General features: G+C 50.6%; 1 protein-coding gene across 1 annotated transcript in view; it reads right to left on the bottom strand.

The window, feature by feature from the left end:
• Positions 1–12,467, bottom strand: part of usp34 (ubiquitin specific peptidase 34) — a 347,321-nt gene that overhangs the window by 170,231 nt on the left and 164,623 nt on the right. Inside the window, 1 exon segment of the mRNA XM_038808956.1 lies at positions 12,013–12,172. Coding sequence (XP_038664884.1) covers positions 12,013–12,172 — 160 coding nt within the window.

Here is a 12,467-nt window from a genome sequence, read left to right as displayed (position 1 = left end):
TAAACACTTAAATGCAGTAAATTGCAATGATGCCCTTAGGTGCTGCAATTAATGTTCATGCTTTAAGTCACAGTGGTGAAAAGAAAACAGCCAAGATTATCAGTCTGATTTGATGTCCAATGGTTTACAGAAAACAAGATTTGGTGAACAATAATAACCTTCACCCCTTCAAAAACCATGGTCATAACTACAAGATATAGGACCATAATTAGGTCATTTGGCCCATCGGGTCTGCTCCGCTATTCAATCATGGCTATGTTCCTCATTCTCCTGCCTTCTTCCCATAATCCCTGATCCCCTTATTAATCAAGAAATCCCCATATTAATCAAAACACCAGATTTGTGCTTGCGGTTATGCTACGTACAGGGCTACAGAACAAGAGCTGGTAGGTGGAATTAGACTGAATAGTTATTCCTTAGAACATAAGAACTAGGAACAGGAGAAGGCAATTTAGCCTCTCGAGCCTACTCCAGCGTTCAATAATATCATGGCTGATCTCATCATAGCCTCAACTCCACCGACCTGCCCATTCTCTGTAACCCTTCAACGCATTATTAATTAAAAATCTAACTCCTCCTTAAACTTACCCACTGTCCCAGCATTCACCGCATTCTGTGGTGGCGAATTCCACAGGCTCACGACACTTTGGGAGAAGCAGTTTCTCTTCATTTCTGTTTTAAATTTGCTAACCCTTATCCTGAGACTGTGACCTCTCGTCCTAGAATGCCCCACAAAGAGGAAGCATCCATTCCACGTCTACTTTATCCATACCTTTTATCATCTTATATACCTCAATTTGATCTCCCCTCATTCTTCTAAATTCTAGAGAGTATAGGCCTAAACGTCTCAATCTTCATACGACAAACCCTTCATCTCTGGAATCAATCTAGTGAACCTCCTCTGAACTACCTCCAATGCCACTACATCCTGGTGGCTGGTTTAGCACAGTGGGCTAAGACAGCTGGCTTGTAATGCAGAACATGACCAGCAGCGCGGGTTCAATTCCTGTTCCAGCCTCTCCGAACAGATACCAGAATGTGGCGACTAGGGGCTTTCCCCAGTAACTTCATTGAAGCCTACTTGCGCCAATAAGTGATTATTATTATTATCCTTCCTCAAATAAGGGGACCAAAACTGCACAATACTCCTGGTGCAGTCTCACCAATGCCTTGTGTGGTTGCAGCGATACGTCCATACCATTATACGCTATTACTTTAGTTTTTAATGCCAACATTCCATTCGCTTTCTTTGTTACCTGCTGTGCCTGCATGCTAGTTTTCTGTGTCTCACGCACGAAGACACCCAGATCCCTCTGCACCGGAGCACCCAGAGTCATACAACCGGTGTGGTGAATCAAGGAGAATGAACCATGTCCCATGTTCTATGAACTATGAACTATGCCCCACCATTATGAGATGCAAAACATAAATAATCATACTCCAAGCAAACAAATATCTTACATGAAGCAGAATTAAAACATTTTTACAAATGCTTTCAAGAGCGATTAATTTGGCATTTGCCACAGAGTGTCATATTGAATATGTTAAATACTTATTCTCCAACTGGAACCACACCTGATTAAACCAAAGAGTCAAGGAGGTGATAATATAGAATTAAGGGTGCAAATCAATGTTGCAGCACATAAACCTCACTGTGGGTGTACTTATACCACCAGGACTAAAGCGATTCAAGTTGACAGCTCACCATCACCTCCTTGAAGGCAATCAGGGTGGGTGATAAAAGCTGGCCTACACAGCGATGCCTAGATCCCGTAAATGAATATTCCTTTTTAAAAAGCAACCAAAGGGTTGCGGCATGCAAGTGGAGATCGCATGTACAGTGGCTCCTGCCAGAGCAATCGTTTTTAGGCCCTTTACACCCAGTTTTGGGGGGAAATTTGTTTGTGAGAAGCCGTGAGAAGGTTTGGGCATTTATAGAAGGTCAAAAACCAAAAGACGAATCCAGCGAAAAGGGTAGCGAACGAAAGGCCGCCACTGTGCGTGGTGAGGGGTGCATTAGGAGGAAAGATGAATAATATGTTTGAGGACCTTTATAGGGGCGTGTATATACCGGAGCCGGAGGACGAGTAGGAGATGAGGGAGTTCCTGGAGCAACTGGAGTGTCCGGAGGTGGGAGAGGAGGAGAGGGCAGTGTTGGAGGAACCATTGTGGGTGGAGATAGTGCCGGTAACGATAGGGAAGATACAGTCAGGCATGCCACTAGGGCCAAATGGGTTCCCGGTGGAGTTTTATAAGACGTTCAAGGATAGGTTGGTGCCGCGTGATGGTGGAAATGTTTGAGGATGCAATGGTAAAGGGGGGGATTGACGGAGACAATGAGGTAGGCATCCATTTAATTTAAAAAGGATCCAGACTTCCGGTGGCGGCTATGAGGGAGTAAGTCGCGCATTTGGTAGCTCTCGCTCCGTTAGACTTTAAGACCTTTTTCCCCGACTTTTTTGAACTTTTGAGCGCTGGAGTGAAAAACAATAGCACTCTAGATCTGAATCCATACAGAGTTGTATGGATTTAAGGAGCAGAAGAGAGCGAAAACAGGCAAAGAAGGGGCTGAACAAAGGTGGTGTGGAAGCTCAAGTGGGAGGGAAGATGGCCGATGAACAGACCACGGAACGAACGGTCCAGACAGCACTGGCAACATGCTGCAGGTCATGAAAGAGGGCTTCGCAACACTGAAGCGGGATAATTTGGAACCGCTCCAGAAAGCGGTGGAGCGACTTGACCAGAGGCTGGATGCTCAGGATAAGAGGGTCCAGGCACTGGAGAAGACAGTGGAAGAGCAGGCGGATTTCCAAATAGTAGCGGACGTGGAAATTAGAAAGTTGTAGGAGCAGCAAGCAAGGCTGATGGACAGGCTGGAGGTCCTGGAAAACAGGTCTCGCCAGCAGAATCTGAAAATTATTGGGCTCCTGGAGGGGGCCGAGGGAGTGGATGCCATGGCATTTGTGGCAGACATGCTGCAGAAGCTGGTGGGGGATGATTTCTTCCTGCATCCATTGGAGCTGGACAGGGCACACAGAGTGCAGGCGAGGCAGATAAATTAAAGAGATCCTGTTTAAAAAGGTCAAGTTCGGGCTACTTTTCCTGGCGCAGCTTTGGGTCACATACCGGGAACAGCAACATTATTTTGACGACCCGGAGGAAGCGATGGACTTCGCTAAGGGGCATGGACTGGTGCCGAACTGAGGACCCATGGACTCAAGTTAGAGTGTATTAAGGGATGTTTGCATTTGTTCGCAGATTGCCCTTCGTGTTAGCGATGTCGTTCGGCATGCTCTTTTACTTAAAATTGGGGGTGTCCTTGTGTTTGTGTTTGCCTGTTTGAAAGTTTTAAAGTTAAAGCCAAAGTTATAGTTAAAGGTTAAGTTGTTGGGTGCTGGGGGGCTGTTCAGGTTCGGTTTGCTTTTTTTTCTGGGAATGTTGGGAGGGGGGTGGGTGGTAGCGCCTACCTCATTGCAGAGTTTGAATTGCACTATTGTGGAGGTGAGCTTTGTTCTTTGTTTGTTTTCTCTCTGTTTCGGTCCCAGAGCGATTGCTCGAACAGGGCTGTTCTGGGGAGGTGGTGTTGATGGGCGGGGGAGGAGGGGAGTGGGGGGACAATAGGTGTGAGACATGGTGGCGCCGGAATTGAGAGCCACCAGGCTAGCTGCTTTGAGCTAGTCAATGGGAGCGAGGTGGGGGGTGTGTATACAGTCAGTATATGGCAGGGATTAGGTTACAAGGGGTTGTTGCTGGGGGGGGGGGTGGGGGAGAAGATGATCTGCTGACGAGGGAGGGAACTGAACCAGGTAACAGGGGAGGGGTCGGGGGTGGGTGCTGCCTAGAGGCGAACCAGGGGAGGCGCAGCACATGGGCAGGGGGTGGGCCCAAGCAGGGGGATGGCTGATCTGCGTACGGGGGGGGGGGGGGGGGGCACATGTTAGAGGATTAAACGGGCCGGTCAAGAGGATGTAATGTTGCTGCAGGAGACACATTTGAAAGTGGCGGACCAGATTAGATTACGGAAGGGCTGGGTTAGCCAGGTCTTTCATTCGGGGCTGGACACTAAGACCAGAGGGGTCGCGATCATGATTAACAAACGGGTTAAATTTGAGACGGACAGCACAGTTGCGGATGGGGGTGGTAGATTTCTCATGGTCCGGGGCAAGCTTGAATGTTTACGCTCCAAACTGGGATGATGTAGATTTCATCAAGAGGCTGCTGGGGAAAATCCCCGACTTGGATTCGCACAAGTTGATTATGGGTGGGGACTTTAATACAGTCCTCGATCCCGACCTGGACCAGTCATGCTCCAGAACAGGCAGAGTCCCGGCAATGGCAAGGGAACTGAGAGGGTTTATGGAACAAATTGGGGGGGGGCAGATGAGAGGGTGTGTGAGAGGGTGGGGAAATGCATGCAGGACTACCTGCAGGTCAACGATACAGGGGAAGTCTCAGCAGCGGTGCTCTGGGAGGCGCTGAAGGCAGTGGTGAGAGGGGAACTGATCTAAATCCGAGCCCATAGGGACAGAACGGATAGGGCAGAGATGGACAGACTGGTGCAGGAGATGATACGGACGGATAGGGAATATGCGGAGTCCCCGAGGGCAGAGCTACTTAGGGAATGACGGAGACTGCAGACGGAGCTGGGGGCGCTATCAACTGGGAAGGCTGTAGAGCAGCTCAGAAAGGCCAGGGGTGCGTTGTATGAGTATGGGAGAAAGCCAGCAGAATGCTTGCACAGCAACTTAGGAAGAGGGAGGCGGCCTGGGAAATAGGGACGGTAGTGGACGGGGCAGGGAACCGGGTTAGAGACCGAGCAGGATTGAACAGGGTATTCAGGGACTTTTACAATAAGCTGTATACCTCGGAACCCACGGGGCCAGAGGAGATGAGGCGCTTCTTGGATGGGCTGACCTTCCCAAAGGTGGGCAGGGGGATGGTAGAGGGGCTGGGGGCCCCGATTAGAGCTGAAGTAGTAATGGGGGGCCTGAAGGTCATGCAGTCGGGTAAAGCCCTGGGGCCGGACGGGTATCCAGTGGAGTTCTGCAAAAAGTCATCGGGTATAGTGGGGCCGGTGCTGGTTAGAACATAAGAACATAAGAACTAGGAGCAGGAGTAGGCCATCTGGCCCCTCGAGCCTGCTCCTCCATTCAGTGAGATCATGGCTGATCTTTTGTGGACTCAGCTCCACTTTCCGGCCCGAACACCATAACTCTTAATCCCTTTATTCTTCAAAAAACTATCTATCTTTACCTTAAAAACATTTAATGAAGGAGCCTGAACTGCTTCAGTGTTTAACGAGGCGAGGGACAATGGGGTGCTACCCCCGACGATGTCGCAAGCCACCATCTCGCTGCTATTAAAACGGTATAAGGATCCGGAAGCTTGTGGGTCCTATTGGCCAATCTCCCTGATTAATGTGGATGCTAAACTGCTGGCCAAGATCCTGGTGTCCAGAATCGAAGATTGCGTACCGGACGTGATTGTGGAGGATCTAACAGGGTCTGTTAAGGGCAGACAACTGGCAGCCAATCTAAGAAGGCTACTCAATGTGATTATGATGCCCCGGAGGGCAGAGAGGTGGAGGTAGTGGTAGCAATGGATGCTGAAAAGGCTTTTGACTGGGTGGAGTGGGACTATTTATGGGAGGTGCTGGGACGGTTTGGGTTTGGAGAGGGCTTTGTGGACTGGGTTAAACTGCTATATCAGGCCCCGGAGGCTAGTGTAAGGACGGACAGGACGACATCTGAGTATTTTAGACTACACCGCAGGACAAGACAAGGATGCCCCCTCTCTCCACTGCTGTTTTCGTTGGCCATAGAACCGCTGGTAATTGCTCGGAGAGCGGCAAGGAGATGGAAGGGAAAGGTCGGGGGGGGGGGAATAGAACACAAGGTCTCGCAAGATTATGGAAATCCTAGGGGAATTTGGCCGGTTTTCGGGCTACAAGTTGAACATGGCAAAAAGCGAGATGTTTGTGGTGCAGGCGAAGGATCAGAAGAATAGGCTGAGGGAGCTACCATTTAGACTGGTTGGGGAAAGTTTTAGGTATTTAGGGATACAAGTGGTGCGTGACTGGGGTAAGATGCATAAGTTGAACTTGTCTAGGCTGATGGAGCAAATGAGGAGCGAGTTTCGGAGGTGGGATGCACTCCCGCTGTCACTAGTGGGGAGAGTACAGACGGTGAAGATGACAATCCTCCCGAGATTCCTGTTTATTTTTCAGTGTCTCCCTATTTTCATTCGCGGTCCTTCTTTAAAAGAATCAATAAAATCATCCTGGGATTTGTTTGGGCGGGGAAGTCCCCGCGGGTAAAGAGGGGGATGCTGGAACGGAACCGTAGCGAGGGGGGACTGGCGTTGCCGAACATCAGCAACTACTACTGGGCGGCTAACATAGCCATGATAAGGAAATGGATGGTGGGTACGGGTTTGGGAGCAGGTGGAGGCTGCTTCGTGCAGGGGCACCAGCTTGGCAGCCCTGGTCACGGCTCCCCTGCCGCTTCCGCCGGCCAGGTACTCCACCAGTCCTATAGTGGTGGCGGCTCTGTGGATTTGGGGCCAATGGAGGAGGCATGCGGGGGAAGTGGGAGCGCGGTCTAGGCCCCAATATGTGACAACCACCAATTTGTCCCAGGGAAGATGGATGGCGGGTTTCAAGCGTGGCGGAGGTGGGAAGGATGGGCGACTTGTTCCTGGAAGGGAGCTTCGCGAACATGAGGGCGCTGGAAAAGTTCGGGCTGGCGAGGCGGAGTGACTTTCGGTACTTGCAGGTGCGGGATTTCGTACGTAGACAGGTCCCGTCCTTTCCACGCCTTCCACCAAGGGGGATCCGGGACAGGGTAGTTTCCAGGGGTGAGGTAGGAGAGGAGAGAGTCTCGGATATTTATAAGGAGCTTATGGGAGCGGAGGACACAGGGACCGAGGAACTGAAACTCAAGTGGGAAGAGGAGCTTGGTGGGGAGTTGGAGGGAGACGTATGGGCAGACGCTGTGAGGAGGGTAAATGCAACCGCAACATGTTCCAGGCGTGGCCTGATTCAGTTCAAGGTAGTTCACCGGGCCTACATGACGGTGGCCCAGATGAGCAAATTTTTTGGGCTGGAGGACAAGTGTGCTAGATGTGGGGGAGGACCAGCAAACCATTTCCACATGTTCTGGGCATGTCCAAAATTCAGTGGATACTGGCAGGGATTTGGGGACATCATATCCCGGGTACTGAAAACAAGGGTGGCGATGAGTCCAGAGGTGGCGATTTTTGGGGTGTCGGAAGACCCGGGAGTACAGGAGGGGATAGAGGCCGACGTTGTGGCCTTTGCTTCCCTGATAGCCGGGCGACGAATACTGTTGGCCTGGAGGGACTCAAAGCCCTCAAAGACCGAAGTATGGCTGTCGGACATGGCAAGCTTTCTCGGCTTGGAAAAAATCAAGTTCGCCTTATGAGGATCACTATCGGGGTTCGCCCGGAGGTGGCAACCATTCATCGACTTCTTCGTGGGGAACTAATCGTCAGCAAGGGGGGGTAGAATAGTGTAGAGTAGGGGGGAAGAATAGGCGGGTCTATTTGTGAGAGTGGTACTGTTATTTGCACTATTTTTTTTGTAATTGGTATCTGTACACTAATGTATATTGTTACTGTTCACAATGCCAAAAAATACCTCAATAAAATTGTCTGTTAAAAAAAAGAAGGATCCAGTGGAATGTGGGTTGTCTAGGCCCATTTCTCTCCTGAATGTGGATGCTAAGATATTGGTGAAGGTGTTAGCAGTGAGGCTGGAGAAGTGTCTTCTGAAAGTGTTTGGGGGGAGTGCAGATGGGATTTGTCAAGGGCAGGCAGCTGTTGTCGAACGTGTGGTGGCTGCTGAATGTGGAGCTTTCTCTGGCAGAGGGGAGTTAGAAGTGGTGGTGGCATTAGATGCAGAAAAGGCTTTTGACAGAGTGGAATGAAGTTATTTGTTTGCAGTGCTGGAGAAGTTTGGGACTGGACCTAGGTTTGTGGCATGGGTGAAATTATTATACAAAAGTCCAACAGTGTGTGGACGAATGGCACAAATTTGGGGTACTTCCTACTATTCTGGGGAACGAAGCAGGGGTGCCCCATGTCCCTCCTCCTGTTCACGTTTGCGATTGAGCCCTTGGCTATTCCGCTGAACGGTTCAGACCTATGGAGGTGGTGGTGGAGCAGAGTGTTGGAGCAGAGTGTCTCTGTACATAGATGATCTGGTACTGTACATTTCGATCCAGGCTTGGCGAGGGACATAATGAGGTTGCTACGGATATTTGGGATGTTTTCGGGGTATAAATTGAATTTAGGCAGGAGTGAGTATTTTGTGGTGTCTTCTCCAGGGGCGGGAGTGGAAGGGTTGCCATTTTGGGTAGCGATAACTAACTTTATGTATTTGTTTTGCAGGTGACACGGGACTGGGCACGACTTTGTAAGCTAAATTTCACGCACCTGGTGGGAAGTGTGGAGGAGGCTTTGGAGAAGTGGGCCAGTCTCCCTTTATCTTTGGCGAGCCAAGTGCAGGCAGTCCACAGTATAAATATTTCCCACTTTCTCTGTCTGTTAGCTTTGACAAAGAGTCATCGGACTTGAAACGTTAGCTCTTTTCTCTCCCTACAGATGCTGCCAGACTTGCTGAGATTTTCCAGCATTTTCCCTTCGTTTCAGATTCCAGCATCCGCAGTAATTTGCTTTTATGTCAAAGTGAGTATTTTGCCACGTTTTCTGTTTTTGTTTAAGTGTCTACCAGTCTTTTTGCCCAAGTCTTTCTTCCAAGGGTGGACATGCTGGTCTCGTCGTTTGTGTGGGTGGGGAAGGTAGCCAGGGCAAGGACGCCGGTGCTCTAAAGGGGGTGGCAGTCAGCAGGCTTGGCCCTTCCGAACTTGTTGCAATATTACTGGGCGGTGAATGCGAAGAAGGTGCAGGACTGGAGTAAGGAGGCGGAGGCTCTGTAGGTGCGGATGGAGACAGGTTCTTGTAAAGGATCAGGGTAGTGGGCGCTGGCAACAGCACCGCTACCGTTTGCCCGGGAAGTATTCGGATAATCTGTAGTGGTAGCCACGCTGAAGATTTGGAGGCAATTTCGGCAGAACTTTAAGTTGAGGGCAGGGTCAAGGGTGATGCCGAAAGAGACGGCATGTGGCGCAGTGGATAGCACAGGGACTGCGGCGCTGAGCACCCGGGTTCGAAATCCGGCCCTGGGTCACTGTCCGTGTGGAGTTTGCACATTCTCCCCATGTCTGCATGGGTTTCACCCCCACAACCCAAAGATATGCAGGTTAGGTAGATTGGCCACGCTAAATTGCCTCTTAATTGGAGAAAAAATAATTGGGAACTCTAAATTTAGAGAAAAAAATTTTTTTTTTTTTTAAAAAGGGCGATTGAAATAAGAGGGAATCATGTGTTTGGCCCAGGAACAATGTATCCAAAGTTCCGGGGATGGGAGGAGAAGTGGTAAAAAAGAGAAGAAGGCTGTGTTTCTGGAGGGGCGATTCGCAAGTTCCAGCCTGAGGAGGGCTTCAGGTATATGCAGGTGCGGGATTCTGCAAGAAAGGTTTTCTCGAGCTTCCCGGTGGCACCGTCCACCTCATTGTTGGAGGTGCTGTTAGTGGGGCGGTTGGAGAATGGGGTCATTTCAGCGATCTGGAGGAGGACAAGGAGTCCCTGGAAGAGATCAAGTTAAAGTGGGAGGAAGAGTTGGAGATGGCTCTGAATGAAGGGTTATGGTGCGAAGGCTCAATGCTTTGACCCGTGTGCGAGGCTGGAGTTAATTCAGTTAAAAGTGGTGTATAGGGCCCAATTAACGAAGGCAAGGATGAGTTGGCTGTTTGAGGGGGTGCAGGATAGTTTGAGCATTGTGGGAGGAGCCAGCCTATCATATCCATATGTTCTGGGCCTGCCCAAAGTTGGAGAAATAGTGGGGGTTGTTTTTCCGCATCATGTCCAAGGTTCTGCATGTGGAATTGGGGCCAGGTACCCTGGAGGCCATATTCGGGATGACCTGCTGGAGCTGCAGACGGGAGCGGGGGCAGATGTTTTAGCCTTTTCCCCGTTGATTGCACAGTGCACAGTGGTTAGCACTGCTGCCTCACAGCACCAGAGATCCGGGTTGAATTACGGCCTTGGGTGACTGTCTGTTTGGAGTTTGCACTTTCTGTCAGTGTTTGTGTGGGTTTCCTCTGGGTGCGTCCCATAGTCCAAAGACGTGCAGGTTAGGTGGACTAGCCAAGTTGCCCTTTAAGTGTCCAGGGATGTGTAGGTTAGGTGGGGTTACAGGGATAGGGCAGGGGAATAGGGTACTCTTTGAGATGGTGTTGGAAACTCGATGGGCCTAATGGCCTCCTTCTGCACTGTTGGGATTCTATGATTACTCGCAGGCAGGTTCTGTTGGAGTGGAGGTCAGCTTCTCTTCCCAGTACCTTGGCGTGGCTGGGGGGATCCAATGGAGTTCATGGGCTGGATTCTCCGCAGCCCGACACTGAGATCGCGGCCTGCTCCGCGGCGGAGAATCCAGTTGACGCTATAATCGGGTCTGGCGCCGGTTCGGTGATTCTCCGGGCACCGAAAATCGGCATCACCGCGGAGTACACTGCGCTGCCGGGGGGCCATTGCCAGAGGCCCGCTCAGCAATCCTCCGCTCCCGACCTGCCTTATTCCCAATGACATGGAACTAACCTGCTATTGCCGGTCGAGATGCTCGCATTGCGGCTGCGGACACGGCAGACCTGGTCGGGGGCAGGAAGATCGGAGACCGGGGGGCCTTATAGGCGGCCGGGGCATTCATGTGCGGGGGTTGCGCAGCCAATCGGGGGGGTCTCTTTCTCGTACTGTCTCCGGGGTCCAAGTCTGCCATAGAGCACAGCGTGGCCTCTGGAGGTCGCCGCCGTGCGCACGCGCAGCCTCTGACCTGGAAGCGCGGGGCCCGTATCTGCAGTAAAAGCTGCGAGATTCACTCTGGGTCCCTGCAACCCCCCCCTAAATTTGTTTAACTTTTTTTGCAGGAATTTCAGGAGTAAAACTTCACTGTTTTTACGCCGGCGTGGGGACATAGTCCCAATAATGGCGAAAGCAGTCCCCTGTATTTGGATCAAAGCAAATTATTGCTTATGCTGGAATCTGAAATCCTGTATTTGGAGAAGGTGAAATTTACTCTGAGAGGGGCGAGTGAGGGGTTCCACAAGGGATGGGGCTTGTTTGTTTTACATTTTGGAGACTTGGGGCGGGATTCTCCCCTACCCGGCGTGACGGAGGGTCCCCGGGGTACGGGAGTGGCGCCAACCACTCAGGGGTCGGCCCTCCCCAGAGGTTGGGAATTCTCCACATGGGGTTCTCTTCCGCTTCCGCCATGGCGGAGGCCGTGGCGGCCGCGGATGAGAAATAGTGCACCCAGGGCACTGGCCCGGAGTCTGAGCTGGGGGCCCCGATTGCGGGCCAGGCCACCGTGGGGGCACCCCCCCCCCCCCCGGGGTTCAATCGCCCCCCCGCCCTCCCCAGGACCCCGGGGCCCGCTCGCGCCGCTGATCCCGCCGTTCCAGAGGTGGTTCAAACCTCGGCGGCGGGAGAGGCCTCCCAGCGGCAGGACTTCGGCCCATTCGGGCCGGAGAATCACCGCAGGGGCCTCTCCGAACGGAGTGGCAAGATTCCCGCCACCGCCACTTCCCGGGTGGCGGAGAATCTCTGCCACAGCGGGGGCAGGATTTCCGGCGGCCCCAGGGGATTCTCCGATCCTGCTGGGGGTCGGAGAATTTCGCCCCTGGTTGCTGTCAAGGGGGTTGGTTGTAAAAATGTTAAATGTTGAAAACTTGAATTAAAATATATTTTTTAAAAAGCAATCTGAAAGAAGGCACTCTCTTGATCAGTTTGTACTGACAAAGTATAAGAGCTGAATATGTTTTTTCTAGGTTCTAATCTGTAGCAATTTATAAATAGTTTGAATTAAGTTAAAGTTAAATAGCATAGTGATCATATAGGCTTTTAACAAAAGATTCTTCTTAAAGAACAATTACTTACCTCCTTCTAAATGCTTCCAAGTGTGTTTTCAGCATCAAGAGTCCCCTTTCAATGATGGTAAGACTGGACTGAGGTTCTTTATCAAGATTTTCTGATGCCATCATAAGGCTCTCCATACATTTACTGATAAATTCTTGCTCCTTCTCCAAGCCAGTTTTACCTGTAACATTAGTGGTTTAAAGTAAAACAGATAGACCAGACATAATTAAGCTTCCAATGATAATTTTTTTTTTATATAAATATTTTTTATTGGGTTTTTTTGAACAAGGTATAATTATCGTTATGTACACAGAATAAGAAACACATATATATATATACACACACACACATTTAGAGGAGAATGGCACACCCCAACATTAAAAAAAAATACAATAACATTTGAAATGGAATAACTGGTGGGGTATTGTGCACCAGCTCGACAGCGGCATCTCTACATCTGGCAAAATTACCCACCC

The sequence above is a fragment of the Scyliorhinus canicula genome, chromosome 1, assembly GCF_902713615.1.
Source record: "Scyliorhinus canicula chromosome 1, sScyCan1.1, whole genome shotgun sequence".
NCBI lineage: Eukaryota > Metazoa > Chordata > Chondrichthyes > Carcharhiniformes > Scyliorhinidae > Scyliorhinus > Scyliorhinus canicula.
The sequence above is the reverse complement of the archived record's forward strand: the minus strand, read 5'-3'. Positions and strand labels throughout refer to the sequence as shown.